Source organism: Phyllopteryx taeniolatus, chromosome 3 (assembly GCF_024500385.1).
Source record: "Phyllopteryx taeniolatus isolate TA_2022b chromosome 3, UOR_Ptae_1.2, whole genome shotgun sequence".
NCBI lineage: Eukaryota > Metazoa > Chordata > Actinopteri > Syngnathiformes > Syngnathidae > Phyllopteryx > Phyllopteryx taeniolatus.
The window spans coordinates 19,337,085-19,357,571 of record NC_084504.1 but is presented as its reverse complement, the minus strand read 5'-3'; the positions used below and the strand labels follow the sequence as shown (position 1 = coordinate 19,357,571).

Sequence of the window (20,487 nt, the reverse complement as noted above, 5' to 3'; positions counted from 1 at the left end):
TCGTGAGTCGAGCGAGTCGGCTGGGAGCGGAAACAGAACTGCTGAAGTGTTCTCTTTCTCACTTCTGAATCTTTGGTTAATGACCAATGAGCAGCCAGCGTTGCAGGCAGCGGAGGGACTTCATTAAACGTACTGCCATGTGATTTGCGATTCGCCAGCGTTGTCACTCATTTCGGCGAATGACCAATGAGAAGCCAGCGTCAGACAGTGGCGTGCAGGCGGGCGAGGGACTTAATTCGTTCAGTGAACTGGTGTACTGAGGAACTGAAGAACTGAAGATGATTCATTTAGGGAAGGTACTTAAGTGAACTGAGTGATTCGTTCAGTGAACTGGTGTGCTGAGGAACTGAAAAACTGAAGGGTGATTTGTTCGTCTAACTTATCGTTTGTGATCCATTAGACACGAGTGATTCGTTCGTTGAACTTCGTTTGTGACCTGCTAAGGAGCAATGCACTAGTACGATGAGTGATTCGTTTGCGCAAGGAACGCCGTACTACGCAGTGAACTTACTCCTGAGTGATTTTAACCGCAAGTCTTGATGTCCTCGCGGAGATAGCTTTCACTAGCAGCTTCAAGCTAATGGCTAATTTTTGAGTCAGTCAAGCACATGAAAACAAGCACACATATTTAAAATAAATGCAAATTAATAATAAATGTATATACATATACATACATATCATTCCCTCTGTGTCTCTAATGCGATGATTAAAGCTTTTTATTTCATAATAATAATAATAATACAATAAACATATCGCGCTTCTCAAGACACTCAAAGACACTTTCCACTAATCAGATGACAATAACAGTAAGGTGAGTGAGCAGGAAGCCCAGCTGGCGGGGGCTGGTGTCAGCGACGCTGTCCACCGCGGTGGAATGCAGAAAAGTTACGCCGGCTGGCGAGAGCCTAGCTGGACGTCAGGGGACGCGGAAGGATGTTCGCTAGCTGAGCTCTGTGCACTCATGTTAACGACTCACAACCAAAGCCGGGTGTTTGAGAGCTTGCTGAAAGTGAGAGATAGGTTGGTGATAAATTAAGTTATTTTTTTTTAATCTCCCCGCCTTTCCTAGATTATAATACATGACAACAACAACCCATAGTCCTTTGGTGAACGTGTTGAGTGAACGTGAACCTCAGGGATGGATCATTAACTGAATGAGGAAGCACTTGAATGATTTTTGAATGATTTTGTGAAAAAGAACTGAACGAATCTTTTTAATGAATTGATTCGAATGATTCAGTGCACTCAAAAGAACTGCCGTGCCCATCATTACCTCCAACGTCATTCTCACTCGCGATCTCACTCCACCACCTCTCCATACGTCTCTTCCTGTCCTTTGACCTCAGATGTGATTCGTTCATTTACACGGGTTACAATAAATTCACAAAACAAAGGTATTTCTTTTTCCTTTTCACAGATTATTAAGCAAAATACATTTCAATATAAATTCTTACACAATAAAATAAATTCAGCATACCTTAATAACATTAACCAATAGTCCTCCTTTTTATATGAAGAAAACCCATAACTTCATTGCTGCTCAATTAATTTGAACTTTAACTTAATTTCTATTTATTAAGCTAGAAACTTATTTAACTCTTTACTTGAATATACTGCAATATTTTCTTTCGATGTACCATACCATTTTTCTAACCGGGTTACACTGGCACAACAACAAGCTTTGAGTGTGTAAAATTGAGGATTTACTGTAGGTGGATGTTATGCGTGGGGATCTTAAACATCTTAATTTGGATGTGTGCTGCGCATCAATCATAATATGAAAACTTAGGTGAAAACAACTCCCAAGTTATGTAAGCTTAGAGAGACTCGTTGGCCGAGAGAGCTTTGACGTTACATCGTGACGACGCAGGGAGACTGCGCTCGTTTCCATCAGGAATGGAGAACAACCAGGAGGCGAGCCGGAGCTCATCACAGCCTCTCTCCGAAGAACATCCACCGATGCGTCGAGGGAGGTAGCCTCTCGCCCTCCTCCGTGCTGGTCGAGTGAGACGAAGATGCGCTGACCGAGTCGAGGAAGCCGACTGCGTGCCTGCAAGAGGAGGGGGGCGTTTCGTTAGCGAACCATGGCGGGCGCCAAGCTGACACCCTCGCCCTCGGAGATCGACCCAGACGTGAAGACCGAGGTGCGGAAAACTCCCGAGCCCACCTGGGTGCACTCGTCCAATCCTCTGAGGAGCATGGACTCGTTTGGGAGCGATGTCGGCCAAAGGTAGAAGAGCTGCAGCAGTATACATGCATACATGCCTACGTCTTTTCTCGTCAATATCCCGCGGCGAAACTTCAATTGCCGATCGATATTGAATTTACCGTTAAATGTGTATTTCCCCGTCCACCCCTTAAGCAAGTGCGGTAGCGTGTTGGTTACGCCCGGAGGCTCATGGGCTCGTTAAAACGCCCTCACAGCCTCCCTGTGAGACCATTTCATGACAGATTCCAAAGGCACCTGCTGTCATTCTTTTTTATTATATTTTTTTTCCACCTCTCATCACAAGAGCTCCCATATAAAGGCTGACTTCAGTGGTTACATAATTCCATAGATGCTGCATCCCCACTACAATTCAATGACTCTCCAAGTGACTTTCCCCCCCATAATGCAATTACATTTATAGAGTGTCAAATGCAAACCATGGGGGATTATGGTGACGTGCCAACCAATGCCGTTTATGATTGAGGACACTCATGTACCATTTGATTGACAGCTATCCAAAAAAAAATGCAACATAGCTTGATGCAATCGTCTTTGCACTCAAACACTGCAGGTTATTTAAAGAGAGTTTGGCTGCACAAAACACAAATGTGCTTTTTGTTTTGTTTTTTTGTTTTGGTTTGGCTGTGTTTCAGAGAGCGCTTCACAATCCCGGTGCTGCAGTGGGGAGTCGGGAATATTTGCAGCATCGCATTTACTGTTTAATAGAACTGAGTTCAATGCTGTTGTCTCATTATATATGCAGGCATACGTGCTGCAATGATTCACTGACTTAACCCTAATATTATGAATACCTTAGTTCTGTTTCATCCATCGAGTTATCCATTTTCTATCGCGCTTGTCCTATTTAGGGTCACGGATGGGCTGGAGCCTATGCCAGCTGACTTTGGGTGAGAGGCGGGGTACACCCTGGACTGGTTGCTAGTCAATCGCAGTTGTCCTGGTTCATTTGCACCAACAATAAGCACCATTGGCTATGGCCCTTTCATCAGTATGTTGCATCTGCCAATGTTTACCCTAAGGCACAGGTGTACAACTTTAGTCCCAGGGGCCAGACCGACAAACAGAGTAAACGTGTCTCTCACTTAGCTTCCTTTATTGTCAACCTGTAACAGAACTGGCATTGCTTATGCAAGAGATGTATGTGACATTTTGTGTCAAAGAGACGTTGTGGTTTTGGTGTGCTGTGACTTTAGTGATTGCGGTAAATCAGTCACAGAAAGTTTTGCTTAGTAGCGGCTGGTAGGAGGTCTGTTTACTTGTAAGTTTTGGATGACATACTGTCGCTTAGAGCAGGGCCAACATGGAGCTTGGGGGCACCAGGTAGCCCCCAAGGGCCACGAGGAGCCTGCGTGACTGTTCTAAAAAATAGGTTAAAAGTGACGGGACATTGTGATTTCCCAGGTATGCTGTAGAAGTGATCTTTGAAAATGTAAACACTTGCAGAGATTTATAAAAATAGTGTTGCATCTTGATATTTATGTCCCTACCTTGTTAAATCTTTGTTAATGGTTATTGTGAGAAATCATGATCAGTGTCTACACATAGATGGATATCATTATCATGAATATCATATAATTAAAGGTAATTTGAGAAAATGTGTTATTTCACAAGTATGTATGTTTAAACCGTTTGCATTAATCAGTACCCAAGAAGTAGCTTTCAGTTTAAAAACGGTTGTTAAACCCGTGGGTCAGACGTCTTTCATTGTGTTCTAGCCAGAGGAACAAGAGCATCACTGCCTTATAAACGTGCTGCAATTATTTGAAGACAGTTTTTCTGTAAATTTCCTTATTTTGCTATAATAAGAAGCTAGTGGACCTCAGGTGACCTGCAATCCTAGGAAGGACACGCACTATAGAAAATACCCTCCAAAATGTATATGAGAAAAGGATGTAGGGTTACAAGCATTTTTAATGGAGATTACCGTAGGGTTGATTCAATTGCCCGATTCTGTTGTTCACGTCATTTTCAATGAAGGCTTTACCTTAGCTTGAGCTTTCAGTATTTTCCTTAGAAAGCCCTGCCGCAGGATATCGACAGCATCCAGCGATCTTTTGCTTGTGAAAAACAGTCACCATTGGATTTGTGTTAGCAAAAATAATGGGAGGAAGATCAATAAACTGATCCTTTGCAGCAGCAGAATGTATTTGTTTTGGGGTAATTTATTTACCCTGTTATAGTTTCTGCGTGGAAAAAAACAAAAGCTGGAGCAGTATATTACTGCTTGGTATTGTTGATGCTTCATGACTCTTGGAGGATCTTCAACAACTGAATGTCGTCGAAACAGAAAGATTTACCTCCCCATCTTATTGCCTCACTGTGAAGAATCTATTTGGGATCTTCTGCTCGCAAAAGATTTGAATTTGAATGGTCAGTCTGTGTATTCCACAAACTGATTGGAGCGATTTACTGAAGAGTTAGCCGGCAGCACGGACGCAATCTGATAAAGAGCAGAGCAGAGCTGTTGATTGACAGAAAGTCAGCACCACCTCCCTCTCATCTGCTGATCTTTCCGCAGAGCAGCCGTGGCTTCCACTTTGAAACACTTTTGCCATTTATCAACTTATATTTCTTGCTGCACGGTTTGTTTTCAAGTCCCTGGCAACCACATTTCATCATGCGGTCACGTTTTGATGGATTGATTGAGTCATTTTACATTTTTTGTGTACGTATTTTAGAACGGTTTGGATCCGGAGGGAAATTTCATTGATAATCATGAATGAGCTAGTACAAAAAAGGATATATACTTAAATTGGAGATCACTTTGGGTGTTCAGTTCCTATATTCGTCCAAATGTTTAACGCTCACTTTGCACAGTTATTAAAACAAGTCATAGTCATTGCTTCTTGACTATTGATTCCACTGTTTTTGCACTACAAAGTCATACATCCTCTTTCTTTTGCCTTAATAATCATTTGTGCCCCCCAACCCCATCACAGAACAATTACACTTTCATTTGATCTCATCCCTGGGTATTAATGAGCTGTTCTTAAGTGGTCCTCTGATTATATTATGTGGTGTCCAGCATTGTCTTTATCATTAATAAAGTCAGCAACAAAAAATCCCATTGTTACTGTGCCTTAAAATGATCTAATAAAAAAAGTAATGAGAGCATTAATCTACAAATACAAATGTGACAGTGAGCTTTGTGAGTCTCAAATCATTGTCATGCATAAGTGCGTTTCAACAAAAAGCATCACTTTGCGCTCTTGAGATCAATATGTTACATGGATTCATTTAGGAGGCTTGAGGAAAGTGAGAATGAGGGGTTATTTTAGCTGAATGTTTTTATTCCATTTTACCTCTGACTCATCTAGAAATCACAGACCATTTCGAATAGGAAGAAGAAGATTTAATTCGAAATGTTATTGAATTTAAAAGTGACGCTAAGGGCTGAACGAATGTTCTATTTGGTGGGCAGCCGTAATGCGTCAGGCATGAAGCTCATGATTTGCTTCTGTCTCCAAATTTGCCACCTTTGGGTGACTTGATGTCTAAGAATGGAGCCTCAAAAATCATTTAGAGATGCAAGTTAGTGTTAATCTAAAGAACCTGTAAGTAAAAAAAAATTATTTGTATAACACTTTCCACAGAGAGGACTCACATTGTTAAATTACAGTCATACATGAATACAATTCAGAATGAAAACATTTTACAAGATAATACAAGAAGAAAGAGAAATCAATCAAATTAAATTTTAAAAAAATCTATTCCTAACTCACCTCAACTATATTTAGAGAGCACTTGAAAAACAACCGCAGCTGAAACTAAGTGCTGTACATAAATTAAACCAAACATTAAATGCAAATAAAAATAACAATAATAACAAGAAACAAACATCCATCCATCCATCCATTTTCTTTACCGCTCAAATAAATAAAATATTTATTTTTAATATAAATATGAAAATTCTGTATAATCTTTAAAAACCTGACGTGACATAGGGACACTCCTGCAGCGCCTCCTCTGTGTCTTTAAGTCTTGTGCTGAAGCTTAAACTTGTGCGCCTTTTCCACTGCAGGCGACTTACTCTACTCGCTATTGACAGTTTCCATTAGCAAAAGGAGATGTAGTAGCAGGTGTTATGTTACTTTAGATACTTTTCTTGTTCCCGATCATGGGGTTGCGAGCATTTTGGTCGAGCGGATTTGTCATTTGGGCATGAGTTTGAGGATACAATGGCAAAAAAAAATTACTCCACAATTTCCACTCTACTGCAGCAGTCCCATTCAGTGCTGCCCTTAGCCCCCTCTCAGGTAAAACTATCACACACTGTGAATTAAACAGAGACCCTTGTTTTCTTTCGATGTTCTTTGTTAGTCTTGTTCAAAGTTTATTTTTTGTTGTTGTTGTATTTTCCCATGGAAAACCGACTAACCTAAACTGAAGCGAGTAGAGACACTCAGTGACTCACTATCGCCTCTTAAGGAATTACATGTTATTACATGGAAGTATATAAATACGATTACCAACTTACTTTTTAAATATGCAATAAATTGACCGCTCAAATGTTCTTGCACAAGTGGCATCCTTCCCGTGAGTGAAACTACAAATCCCATTTGCCCTTGAAATTGCTGCAGAGATAATGCCCATGTGTGAGGCCCTCCCTCCCGTCAGTCGTTTGCAGGGAATGTGGTCGAAAGCATGCTTCCAAAGTGCTGCTTTCCACTTGTCTTGCTAGCTCAGATCCGGCTTGGGATTTTAAATTTGCCGTACAGAGGTGAGCGTGGTATGCTTTGCTAAATGTCTCAAATCGAAGGGACGATATCTACAGGGCACAGAGATGCAAATTGCATGAATATGGATGTATATTGTTTTTGCTAAAAAGGCTTCTGTAAGGATAAACTGTATCACTTCTGAGGTTGTTCTTTTTTTTTTTGCTTGTGCCATGGTAATGCTGTTTGCAAACAGACAGGATCTTTATTGCCATCAGTAAGCTCATAGACCTTGTTGTTGCTATGTACTGTATTCCTGACAGTCTGTCTAACCATCTACTATTCGCTTTATTGTTCATGAAGGGCATGGAAATGAACACTGTAATTATATCAGTTATAAAATGTTAGTGTTTTTTTTTGTTTTTTTGTTTTTGTTACTTAATTAGATCAGTTGAATTGAATTATAATGTTATCAATGTGCATGTTACAAATGTACATACACAAGGCTGTCAATGTCAAACTGAAAGGGACTGAAGTGAATTGATTGAACATTTAAGAAATGAAGGAGCGCTGTGTACATTTTGATGTTGTAGAAAAGCCACCAAAAGCACCTGTTGGTCGCAAACAGCCACAATTGGACATTCGATGTAGTCATTGGGAATGAGTAAGTGACAGCCTAGTTGATATGGCTAGATGTTTCAGATTAATGGGATGTGCAGGTCCTCTCTTGTGACCTAGCTGCTTCCTGGGTTTAATGGATACTCCATTAGCCCATTTAGAAGGCGTAAATGTGATGACTCCTTGTCAAAAACCTTTAAACTGCGTAGCCTTAACTGGAAAACGATCAGGGTTTAACCATAGTGGCCTCAAGGTAAATCAATTTCTTCTGCTTTCAAATCTGTTTTGACAGTAAAATTGGCCTCTATCCTGGCATGTCAGCGTTGAGCACTCCCACTTTCTTCCTGGCCATCCGTATGACAATGTCCAGAGAGGGCATGTTCACTGGTTACCCATGGTTTGCATTGTGTTTTTTGCTCCTTAAGTACACATACCATCAGCATTTGTTGATACGTGATGCAAGCGCCAAAGCGATCTGCAGTGGAATCCTTTTCTCTCTGTCCCATCATGTCCTTGCCTTCCCCTTGCTTTCCTAACCGGTACCTGTCTGTGTCCATGTGTGCTGCATCCAGGTATCAGGAGGAGTACAGTATGGACTCAACCAATGCCCAGTAAGTCTCTGGCAGCATCATGCTTGCATGGCATGGATTAAGTTTTCATAGGCCTTACGGCACAAAGGACGGACTGGGAAAACATCACAGAGGCACACGTGGCACTGTTTATTTAAGTACAACGGTTGTACGAACATAACAGCTTGACCATGTTTGGCAGTTTTACGATTCATGCCTGAGCAATGATATTGCTACACAATGCTGAGAATGACCCTATCATTTATAGCTACCTTTTCAACAGTTGCTGTGGCGATAAAACCTCTGAGAAAAAGAAAGAAAAATTGCATTGATTTGCTTTTCTTTCAATCACACCACACTATGGTGAAAAGGCAGCTTGTGTGTCAATGCCCAACTTCTTTTGAATTGTCTGTCATTGGATCCTCACATCACAGTTTTCAATATGACCCAGCATTGATCGATTGATAAGATTAATAGTTGTGTGCACTTTGCATGCTACAACTCCCCAATCATACTTACAATAAAGTGTTTGGGAGTGGTTGATTCCTCTTACGTTGTATTCACACCAATGACCTTTTCCTTGTTGTGCATTACCCACTGACTATTCATGCTTTTACGATACCCTACTACTGTTAGAAAATGGATTTTTATCCCCTGGGGACACACTAAGTGGTGAGCTGTAAGCATGTTGACATACACTCTTTACCTTCATCTCTTGCCTCTCGGTGCTGCTTCTTTCAAATGGCTGAGAGACATTATTGGCACCTGCTTTTCTTAGTGAAAGGAATCTCAGAAACAATTTGAACAAGTCTCATAAATATTTAAACATTGCTGTGGTCAGTATTTTCTTGTAACAAGTGCACCCCCGGCGGCACGGTGACCCGACTGGTTAGAGTGTCAGCCTCACGGTTCTGAGGACCGGGGTTCAATCCCCGGTCCCACCTGTGTGGAGTTTGCATGTTCTCCCCGTGCCTGCGTGGGTTTTCTCTGGGCACTCCGGTTTCCGGTAACCTACCATCACATGCATGGTAGGTTAATTGACAACTCTAAATTGCCCGTAGGTGTGAATGTGAGTGCGAATGTTTGTTTGTTTGTTTGTTTGTTTGTATGTGCCCTGCGATTGGCTGGCAACCAGTTCAGGGTGTACCCCGCCTCCTGCCCGATGATAGCTGGGATAGGCTCCAGCACGCCCGCAACCCTAGTGAGGAGAAGCGGCTCAGAAAATGGATGGATGGATTGAAGTGCACCCCCAAACACCTGATATCACATTCAAGTATTTCCTGTGGTAGCCAATTAGGTTTGCCATCATATTATCTCAATAAATTGTTGCTCTAAGAGCATTGGCAGCAGGTAGCTCACTATCTAGCTCATGGTTGTGAAGCATCTTAATACAAAGACACCTCTGAAGTCGGATGCTCTGGATGACTGACAAGCCGAAATTGGATCAAAATTTTCAGAAAAATTTAAGACATCACACGATATGTTCGTATACCTCTCAAGCTATGTTTAATGTTCATATACTGTAAGTGTGTTTTTATCTTTTATTTTGGCTTTGAGTGTGGCATTTGTGAAAGACGTATTCTAAAAGAAGAAACGGGGTGGCAGGACAGAACCATGATCTTACAAAGAAATACGTCCAAGCCCGGCTACATTTTGCAAAAACACACGTGAACTCTCCCAAACATGTGGGAAATTGTGTTATGGTCCAATGAAACCAAGGTGGAACCTTTTGGCCATCATTCCAAAAGGTATGTTTGGCACAAACATAGTACTGCTTATCACCAAAAGAACACTACACAGTATTTACAGTGAAGCATGTATTATGAACATTTCCAAATAGCAGTCTGTGTTAGCACAAAAAGGCTTCTGCTAGAATGCAAATAAAAGGTCATGAAAGGTCTACTGGAAAATCTGAATTTATTTGGGGTTTATCAAAAAGTTATCCATCCATCCATTTTCTGAACCGCTTCTCCTCACTAGGGTCGCGGGCATGCTGGAGCCTATCCCAGCTATCATCGGGCAGGAGGCGGGGTACACCCCAAACTGGTTGCCAGCCAATCGCAGGGCACATACAAACAAACAACCATTCGCACTCACATTCACACACCTATGGGCAATTTAGAGTCTCCAATTCATGCATGTTTTTAGAATGTGGGAGGAAACCGGAGTGCCCGGAGAAAACCCACGCAGGCACACAGAGAACATGCAAACTCCACACAGGCGGGGCCGGGGATTGAACCCACGTCCTCAGAACTGTGAGGCTGACGCTCTAACCAGACGTCCACCGTGCCGCCGTAGTTTTCTATATCAACCTTTTATAAATAAAATAGGCTTCTCAAAACTGTGACATTGATAAACAGTTTTCCTGCTACGTCGGCACATTTGAGTCCAAACGGTGTGATAGATCTTGAAATACTTTTGACAACTTATATCAGCTAATTTGAAATGCACACTCATCAGGAAACCACTGGAAAGAGTATTAAACTACAACTCCGCGGGTTTTTCCTGGCGCTTCACCATTTTGTCTGCGTTCATATTAGTGCTTGTAACATGTTTGTATATCTCTCTTACAGCAGGTAATGATGACTCGGAGGATCAAAACTGACTGATACTTGCACTTTCCTCTTGATCTTTTTGGGCCGCTGGCCAATAAGGTTCCTTTTTATAGCAAACCTATGTACTTCCCTCAAAGTAGTCTGGACTTAGTCCAGTTACAGAATATCTTCTTATAAGATGAAGGAGGAGGATATGAAAAAAGACAATAGAGCCTTTTGAATATTCAGGACAGTGAGGTATATTTTTAGTGTGGCTGCAGCCTTTTTATCACATCAGAGGTATGGTGCCAACCTATTTCTTATCGAGAATAAATACAGCAAACTGTATTCAAGCTGTGAAGAAGAAAGACTGATTCTGTGCAGTCATACTCCTTACAAGGCAACCTAAGCAAATTAAATGTCACCACACCACTGGAAACTGTCATGGTATACAGTAAGCGGTGACACCAGGCTCTAGCATAATGTTTGCTAACAGAAGAAGAGGTGCTCTTTTCGTGCCCTAATTGGAAATAATGCACTGCTGAGTTTTCATCAGTTACTGTTTATGCGGCGGCACTTGTGCAACATAAATAAAAGTAATAAAGATGATTTGTTCTCAGCAGGAACTATTTGTTCCACTAGCTTTACAGGCTGATGGAATAGAAATACACTCACAAGCACTGGTGGTCTGGAAGTGTCTTCACAGTGAGATATTGACCTCGATCAAGGCACTTATAGTTTAATTGCATTTTTGATAGAAGAATAACACTAAAAAATAACTACAAACAAATGACCATAAAATACTGCGCAAGATTCGGACATGCAAATCAAAGTGTAGAATAGGGACGGGCATTAAATTTGATTGATTCATGTCTTGAGTCAATTGGGGCACACACATACAGATTTTTAACATCTTCACTGATTTTAAAACTTGAGACCACTCACATGATGAGAAACATTTTGCAGTGTGTTGTACTTGAGATAACCAACGCAGCACACCACACACACATAACGATCCATCCATCCATCCATTTTCTGTACCTCTTATCCTCACTAGGGTCGCGGGCGTGCTGGAGCCTATCCCACCTGTCTTCGGACGAGAGGCGGGGTACACCCGGAACTGGTCGCCAGCCAATCGCAGAGCACATATAACACAAACAACCATTCACACTCACGTTCACATCTACGGGCAATTTAGAGTCTTCAGTTAACCTACTATGCATGTTTTTGGAATGTGGGAGGAAACTGGAGTACCCGGAGAAAACCCACGCAGACACAGGGAGAACATGCAAACTCCACACAGAACTGTGAGGCAGATGTGCTAATCCAGTCGTCCACCGTGCCGCCAGACATAACAATATCTCCACTAATAATCCTCTCTTTCCTCAAGCCGGATGTCTGTCATAGTACCAAGACTGACCTGTGAGAGGCAGCATGGGGCCATAGGGCATCCAGACTGCGAAACACAAAAAAGAAGAAAGAGTTGTTGTAAAAGAATAGATGAAGCGAGGTTGGCTGTTAGCATATCTCGTAACAACATTGCAGTTGCCATCCCAAAATAATAATGTGGCTTCCACAAGATGGTGCCAAAGCACTTAAAACAGAGATGATCATCAGCACCATGCTTTGCTTTAGCATGTACACAATCATGAACCGGGTAGTTAAATTATTCAACACAAATAAACCACCTTTACATGAGGCTCATCAATAGGATGGGAGTGTTTGCGAAACGTCATCGTGACGTAATTCTGGCGTATGTGCATTAACATTGGTTGGTAAAAGTACCATTCATCTCCATATAATTTGGGATAAGAAACCTTGTTTTCGTGGCTTTTTATCGCAATATACAGGTTTGGGCCAGCCGATGCAACAGCGGCAACCAGAATTTGCCTTCAATACGTTTTGCACATATGTGTCCCAAATGCATCCATCTGGCCTGACTGAGGGGATTTATTTGATTGACAACTTTTTAATTTCGGCCTACACAAAAGATTAAATGAAAGTCTACAATTCTCTTGACGCATAGAAGTAAGTGTCAATCATTCAATTGTTGATTGGAAAATGTTCAGACGGCGAAACATCTGCATATGTGACGTGTATTTGCATATTATAAGGCTCATATTCATTTGTAATTTGCATACGATAGTAGGCCTACTTAAGAAGTAAAATATCACCAAAAGTAAGGGAGACATCAAGAATTTAAGAGTGAGATGCAAGTTATTCAGCTAATGTAAGATTTATCTTTTGTTTGTTTGTGCCGCGTCATTAAATATGAACAGTCTAATATTATATTGCAAAACAAGTTATTACAACGTTAAGTGTCTTACCATTACTATATAAGCCGAAAGCAAACATGGTTGGTCAGTATGGTTCCAGTTGTGTCACGTGATGTGGCTGCATGTAAGCTTTCAATGAGCTTCATGTGTCTGGGATGCTGTAAAAGCTCTACGAATGCTTCGTTGACAATCTGTATGTACAGCACATAACACAACACGAAACTACCATTTATTAATTAACGGTAATAAGCGTGAATAACCCGATAACTCGTGGTCAGCTATTGACTACCATTGGCTTTCTGTCAACCGAGACACCACGTGACCATTTGGTGACGATACGGCCAACCCGCCCATTAGCTAGCATACTAGCCTAAAATAAAGCTAGCACATACTCACGTGCCATCACAATTAGGCCCAAAAATATGTGCACTAGCACTTTAAACAAACAATATTAAGTCATTAAACTTACCTTTTGGCATTTACACACAAGAATAAATGGTGGGGAGTATACTACATACTATCAGTTTCACCCTTGACTTTACAAGAGGTGCTTTCAAGGACCACCAACAAAACAGGGCATCTCAAATACAGCAGAAAAAAAATATATCAATGAATTAAGCATAACAGCAACACCAAGAGCTCACCAAACTAATATTTGTATTGCTTTCCCCTCTACATTAGGCCCGCCGCACACTGCGCAAATCGGTGGAACCTGATTGGACCCAAAAAAATAACAGTTGGCAACTCACACCCGCATATTGAGCGAATGTATATATGGATTCCCTAAACATTGAGCCTGTATAGGCTTTTGATGATGCACATACAGTGTATTGTACTTTATCACATTTATTAAACCATTAAAAGAGAGTAATAATTAAAGGAAGAAGACGGTTGATTTTTAACTTTGAAAGTAGTGGCCGACTGGTCGACCGCTCTTGAAAACAGTTGCGGAACTCCACACACTGTGCGAGAGTTCAGTCGGGTTCGGTCGCATCGCTCGTCGTGAGGTAGCCTTTAGAAACAGCGACACACGAGATTTTCAGCAAATAACCGAAGATAGGTGCCCTAAAAAAATCTGCAAATTGGCTAATGCTCAATTGAACATATGCAGCAGTGCACTGTATATAACAGGTCACGACAGCATGGTGTTCGAGTGGTGAACAAGCTTCTGGATTTGCACGCTGGCTTCTTCCTACATTCCAAAAAAAATGCACATTCAAGTCATTGGATTGTCCATAGCTGGGAATATGAGTGTGAATGATTGTTTGTCTATATGTGCCCTGCGATTTGCTAGTCACCAGTTCAGAGTGTACCCCGTCTCTTGGCCAAAGTCAGCTGGGATAGGCTCCAGCTCACCTGTGATGCCAATGAGGATAAGCGCTGTAGGGAACAAATGAATCCCATGCTCCATGCGTAGTACAGTGGACCCCTGCATATCTATGCTTCGGCACCTGATTCACCTATTCGAGGATTTTTTTTTCCCCCGATTTGTTTTCAATTTTGTTATCAATTTTTTTTAATTGATTTATTTATTTTTTTTTAAGTCTTTTTTTTTGGGGGGGGGACCAACCCTGAAAACACAGTTGGCGCTATATCCCCACTAATTCAAGTTTTATTGGGGTAAAAAAAAAAAAAAAAAAATGTAAATCCAATTATAAGAGACGTCAATTATTTGTGAATTGTCGCTGTTCGCGGTCAGGCCCGGTCCCTATCGCCGGCGAATAGCGGTGGTCCACTGTGTGGTTCATGCACCTCACTATAGCAAATCCCGCTCGTTGTCCTATGGCCGACTGGTGAGCAGTTCAAGGTGTAGTTCTAGCTGGCGTAAGCTCCAGCCCCTTCCGTCATCCTGGGCAGGAAAAGCAGTCTAGAAGAGTGGATGGATCACAATGTTTTTTTCCCATTTGAAACATAATACAACAACAAGCACTTTTTTCCCATCCAAGGCATTGTGCTACTACTCTCATCTCACCCGCCCACACGGAGACGCAGACAAACAAGCCATGTTCAAGCCAGTTCAAACAAAGCGTGACATCACAGCAATTATTATTAGAGGCGAGTTTATTTTGGAGTCAGATTTAAAGTTGGAGTGTGTTCTCGTGTGTAACTGCATAGACTTTAACGTTGCTGTATGCAAAGCTGGATAAACTCTCAGCCTTTATCGCTGCAGCATATGTCCAACCTGACAGCTGTTGTCAGTAGAGAACACCTGGACCGCATAGATTATTGATCATCTGAATCACAGCAAAATCACTGCATGACGTTTCGTCATGTAATCAAGCACAAGTCCATACAGATGATACATGCTTTACCCACAGCTGTGCGTGTTTGGGTGCCACAGAGTCTCTGAGATGGGAGTGCCTGTGGGTTTCAGCATGTCAGCTCGCAGTTAATTCCTTGTTCTGAAAGCGCACAGACACGTGAGTGAGCGTTTCCTGCCCTGGAAGCTGTATCCATGGCGACAGAGCCAATTGGATACGATGGGGGAATTGGCGTGGGGAATGCTGTATTTCTTATCTTCTTCCTACTCATATCGGAGGTGGCAATTGCCCTACTGCTCTTATGTCTCCTCCCTTTTGTGTCCCTTATTCATCTTGTCAGCTCCGTATTCCTTTAATAACTCCCTCTGTGTTCATTAGCAACAATGAGCCTCACTGCATTACAGAACCTGCATTTATCGGCGCTCCCCTCGACATCATCATCACTGCTTAAGTGATCATTTGCTCCACCAGGGATGTTCAAATGTGTTGTATCTGCTTCCCTTTAATTTCCATTGTTAATGACTGAAAACACAGATGTCTGATTCAAAGTACAGAATCTAGAGTTGAGAAGCAGATTGTCAAAGTAAAAATAATGCATTTTAAACCACTGGATGCCTGGATGCTGTTTTATATATAGTAGAAACATTTAAAAAATGCCCTACCCCCTTCCCCCCCATATGTTTCAGGGATAGGCATTCTAATCATTTAATTGATTGTTAAATGACTATTGTTGTTTTTTTGGGGAGGGGAGTGTTGATTTAACATGTCTCGAAGCAATTGAGGCAAAATGGAGTGCGCAATTTGGCGGCAATCATCAAAGAGGCTGTTGATTCACTCTTAGCTAAAGTTTGTGTTCTAAACAAAAACAATATGACATCATCTTTGGTGAGTTGAGCTACCACTCTCTTACACAACTCCTCCGGAAGCATTATTCTGCTCGATCTAAGACTACCATTGAAGCAGGAGTTCAGAAAATTCTGAAAAATAGCTACTCCAATTATTTTAAAAATAATATCTAAAATATAAATATTATTAAATTAATTGATTGTTAATCTTGCGATTGGTCCATTAAAAAATGTAGTCAAATGCACACCACTGATATAATGTATACAAGGTGTACCCTCAAAAAATGATTTGAAATCTGAATTTGTGAGTAACTGCATGTCATAGGGAAATTGAATTAATTATGCTTCATGTTGAAAAATATTTAAAAGTGTTTATTCAGCAAAATTCCAACAACATATTGAAACTGCTATACAGTAGATTCATAAAGTGTCATACAGAAAATGATGCGCCACCTGTGACGTGACACGCCTTCCTCTTTGAATTTTTTGGAGCCGTGTGCAAAAATCTGCTTTCCAGTTTATGTATTTTCTTTTAGAATTTCCTCGAAAATGCACCATCCACATTCTTATTTGACTGTTCAAGCATATTCTAACCCGGAAAAGGCCTTTTCATTGTTATTGCTAGTCATTCTTCACCCTAAAAACAAAAACATTAAACTAAAACTAACTTAAGATAAACTTAGTTTTGACACACCTCCTTAGAATTTAAGATCTATTGATTATAATTAGACTTTTGAGACAACTAAATTAATATTATGTCAGTTTTGTGGGACACCCTGTTTGTATTTTAGAATCTAGTTGGGGTTAGTATAGTTAACAGAGCGGCATTTTAAAAAGAGGTAGATTTAAATAATTGTTGTAGACCAGTTGACTATATTCGACTGATATTTTTAATTGTTAGGATTACAAACTTGTGCCCCATCTCTGTCAAATTGTGCGGGTGTGGGTGTGGAAACCACCTTTGTGTCATTTTCAGGCTGTTTGGAGAGGGCAGGATGCAATAATGCCTGAAGCGTGTCCTTAGAAACAGCAGACTTGTGTGCGAAACCAAACCAAAGGCATAATTGCTTTGCTTTTTGAAGACTAATGTACTGTATGTGACTTTGCCTGTGAATGTGAACACTTCAGCCAGGATGTGACTCTTCTCCCACACAGGGTACAGGTGGAGTTCTACGTGAACGAAAACACCTTCAAGGAGAGGCTGAAACTTTTCTTCATTAAAAATCAAAGGTCAAGTAAGTAAAACCGACACCACAACGCCAATATCCAACAGAGCAAATTGTAAGAGGCTCGGTGCAAATGAGCAAACGCATGCATTGTGTAGGAAAGCACACTCACTGATGATGCATCCAATCTCAGGCTCACTTGGGATTTTGATAATTACATTAGGCCTTTATTAAGCCTCATATTGAAGACTGAGGGTCTTTTATTGGGAGGAAGGGCAGCACTTTGCTCTGACAAGGAAATACAACAAACAAAGACAATCAAAACATCACTGCGGGAAACACTGGTGTTCTTCTGTAAAACTCTTGGGATCTGCTGTCCTTAAGTCCAGTCAGTGTTGCTCCATCAATACAGCCCTTTGACAAAAGGCAGCAGAATTGAATGAAAATGTCACCGTTTGCTGCAGGGCCACATTGCTGGGATCGATGCTCAGTTGGTACCAAATTATTTTAACATTGATGCCAGACTTGCCTCAAGAGTCGGGCAACACAGCTGGCACCTCCATCTGGTCAGCAAGAGCCACTGCAGCCAAGGTTCTGCTTAATCATCATCAATCACTGGAACAACCTCACCATGAAAGCTCTGGATTTATTTTGTGTTATTCTGTAGGGATTGGAAAGCTACTCTTCCGGGGGGAATTAGTGGTGATAGAGTGCGAGAGCAGGGTCGAGCTCCATTATTCATGCCTCGTGACAAAATAACAGTGTGCGCCCAATCTGAAGAGCCGGAAATCCAGCTGACGCTTGCTTAAACCAGGACAAATACTGAGCACAGTCAAGGGTTTTTGTCATTCCACAGGCTTGAGGATCCGGCTGTTCAACTTTTCCTTGAAGATCCTCACCTGCGCCCTCTACATAGTGAGAGTCAGCCTGGACGACCTCAAGGAGACCAATGGAAACCCATGGTCAGAGTCCTTTAATCCACCACTTCATTTATCACTTTTTTATACTGATGGATTTACCTGTACAAAAGGAACATTTGTAATAACAGCAGCTTAATATGAAGCACACAAGAACTGACAGTCATATTTGCCATAAGGCAAGCATTCATGCTTTTCTTGTTTGTTTTTTTTCCTAAAATTACAGTGCAATCATTCGCAACTCCAGCTGGCCAAATTCAGCAGCAGAGTCACCAGAAATCAACTGGTATGTTCTCTTCTGACCTACAACATACAGCTGTCCCTTGATATAGAAGTTTAAATCATTCTGTGTCCTTGCGCACAACTTATATCACTCGTATTTCAAATCAACTTAGAAATGAATAGAAATGCCAATAATCCGCAACGAGCCACCCAACGGGCATTGCATGTTTTGGTTACATCCCTTGGCCACCAAGGGGCAGTTTAATATATACAATAAAATACAATACTTCCGGAATAGCCGATTGTCCGTTACATTGAAGCACTTTTTTTATTTGAGGCCATATGCACCCATATTATTGTACAGTACAAAATTATTGTTTTATAGGTTTTTGTTTGTGGCCTGAAACGCTAAGTTATTATAAATAAATATTTTTTAAAAATTCAACATACCACGCTGGTTTGCTTAGTCATGGTGACATTGTTGACGTATAGTACTCATCATCGGCGAGTCGCTTTCATGAGCTGCAAGGAATTAGTGTGGTTCCTAGTTCCAAATCGGTTGCCGAAGGTGAACTGTCTGACAAAAAACAAAACTGTTGCTGAACTAAAAATAGCATGTTCCAAACTCCAAAGACTTAGTTTAGTCTTCCTCAGACTTAAACACCACATCAATCCCGCTCTCTCTCTGCCAGTGCTACGCAAAAAAAGACAATAGATAGAACCATCATCACATGGCTGCCACGTCAATGCCCCACATTCAACATGGCCACCATGTAAGCACGGGAGGCACGTCTTTTGGAATTGGATCTAGTCATCTGTGACCCAGATATATGTTAGTCCCATTCTCTGCTTACATTGGACCACTGCACCTGTAAACAGCAGCGGCCAATTCTGGAACTAATTTTAAGTGACAAATGGAAACTATTTTTGACACATTGTTCAATCTTCACGGTCCGTTTTATCCGATATCCATTATATCGGGGTCCGTTTTATCGAGGTTCCACTGTAAAGACTGTTCAATCCCCGGCCCCACCTGTGTGGAGTTTGCATGTTCTCCCTGTGCCTGCGTGGGTTTTCTCCGGGCACTCCGGTTTCCTCCCACATCCCAAAAACATGCATTAATTGGAGACTCTAAATTGCCCGTAGGCATGACTGTGAGTGCGAATGGTTGTTTGTTTCTATGTGCCCTGCAATTGGCTGGCAACCAGTTCAGGGTGTACCCCGCCTCCTGCCCGATGACAGCTGGGATAGGCTCCAGCATGCCCGCGACCCTAGTGAGGAGAAGCGGCTCAGAAAATGGATGGATGGATGGATATTTGCACCGTCCAACGACAACCATGTACAGTACTATATGTCACATTATCATTTATGTCAAGAGCCAGAAAAAATGTTTTAGAGCAAAGTCTTTCGCATAGAATTACATGTTCTGACATGACCCAAATGGAGAGAATTGTTTGAAAACACAGAATTTTAACATCTTTTTTTTTTTTTGGTTGATTAGCTACACACGTAACTGTATGTGTCGGGGGAACACGAAGACTCCCATTATGTTCAAATTGTCATAAAGTGGTTGTCATTGGTCAGCAACAATATGTGCCGTATATGGCTTGTACTTATGTCCTTGTGCTTTTTAAAAGGAAGTTGATTTTCTGGGTGACCAGACCTGATCCATTGTGGGCAATACAGGTGAGCATATTATTATTATTATTATTATCTAATTTGTCATGGGCAGCACAGGGGGCAAGTGGTTGACATATCTGCCTCAGAGTTTTGAGGTTCGGGTTCTCCCTGTGCTTGCTCCCCAGGTACTCCGGTTCCCTCCCACATTCGAAAACTTACATGTTGGGTTAATTTTAGACTCTAAATTGCCCATAGGTGTGAATGTGAGTGTGAATGCTTGTTTGTCTATATGTGCCCTGCGATTGGCTGGCAACCAGTCCAAGGTGCACCTCGCCTCTCACCCAAAGTCAGCTGGGATCGGCTCCTGCTCACCTGTGACCCGAATGGAGACAAGCACAAAAAAAAATAAAAGATGGATGGATACATTTACTGCTTGGATGCTTTACTTGTGTTGCACGAATTTCACACACACTCACATTTTCAATTCACAAACGTTCAAATGTATTCCCAGTTACTGTCGCCCCTAAGTACGAAACAAGTTTTGTTACACATCCATGGCCAACCATGTTTTTTT

General features: G+C 41.5%; 1 protein-coding gene across 19 annotated transcripts in view; it reads left to right on the top strand.

Annotated features, from left to right (window-relative positions):
• Positions 1-20,487, top strand: part of LOC133475049 (potassium channel subfamily T member 1-like) — an 80,969-nt gene that overhangs the window by 27,039 nt on the left and 33,443 nt on the right. For 14 of the 19 annotated variants that reach the window (XM_061767370.1, XM_061767362.1, XM_061767363.1 and 11 more), the window contains exons 4-7: positions 17,144-17,223; positions 18,011-18,116; positions 18,298-18,357; positions 19,931-19,979. In XM_061767370.1, coding sequence (XP_061623354.1) covers positions 17,144-17,223; positions 18,011-18,116; positions 18,298-18,357; positions 19,931-19,979 — 295 coding nt within the window. Of the gene's footprint in view, positions 1-1,989; positions 2,231-6,861; positions 6,951-8,075; positions 8,115-17,143; positions 17,224-18,010; positions 18,117-18,297; positions 18,358-19,930; positions 19,980-20,487 lie in introns of those variants that run through there. The other 5 variants (XM_061767380.1, XM_061767381.1, XM_061767367.1 and 2 more) reach the window with 3 other exon arrangements.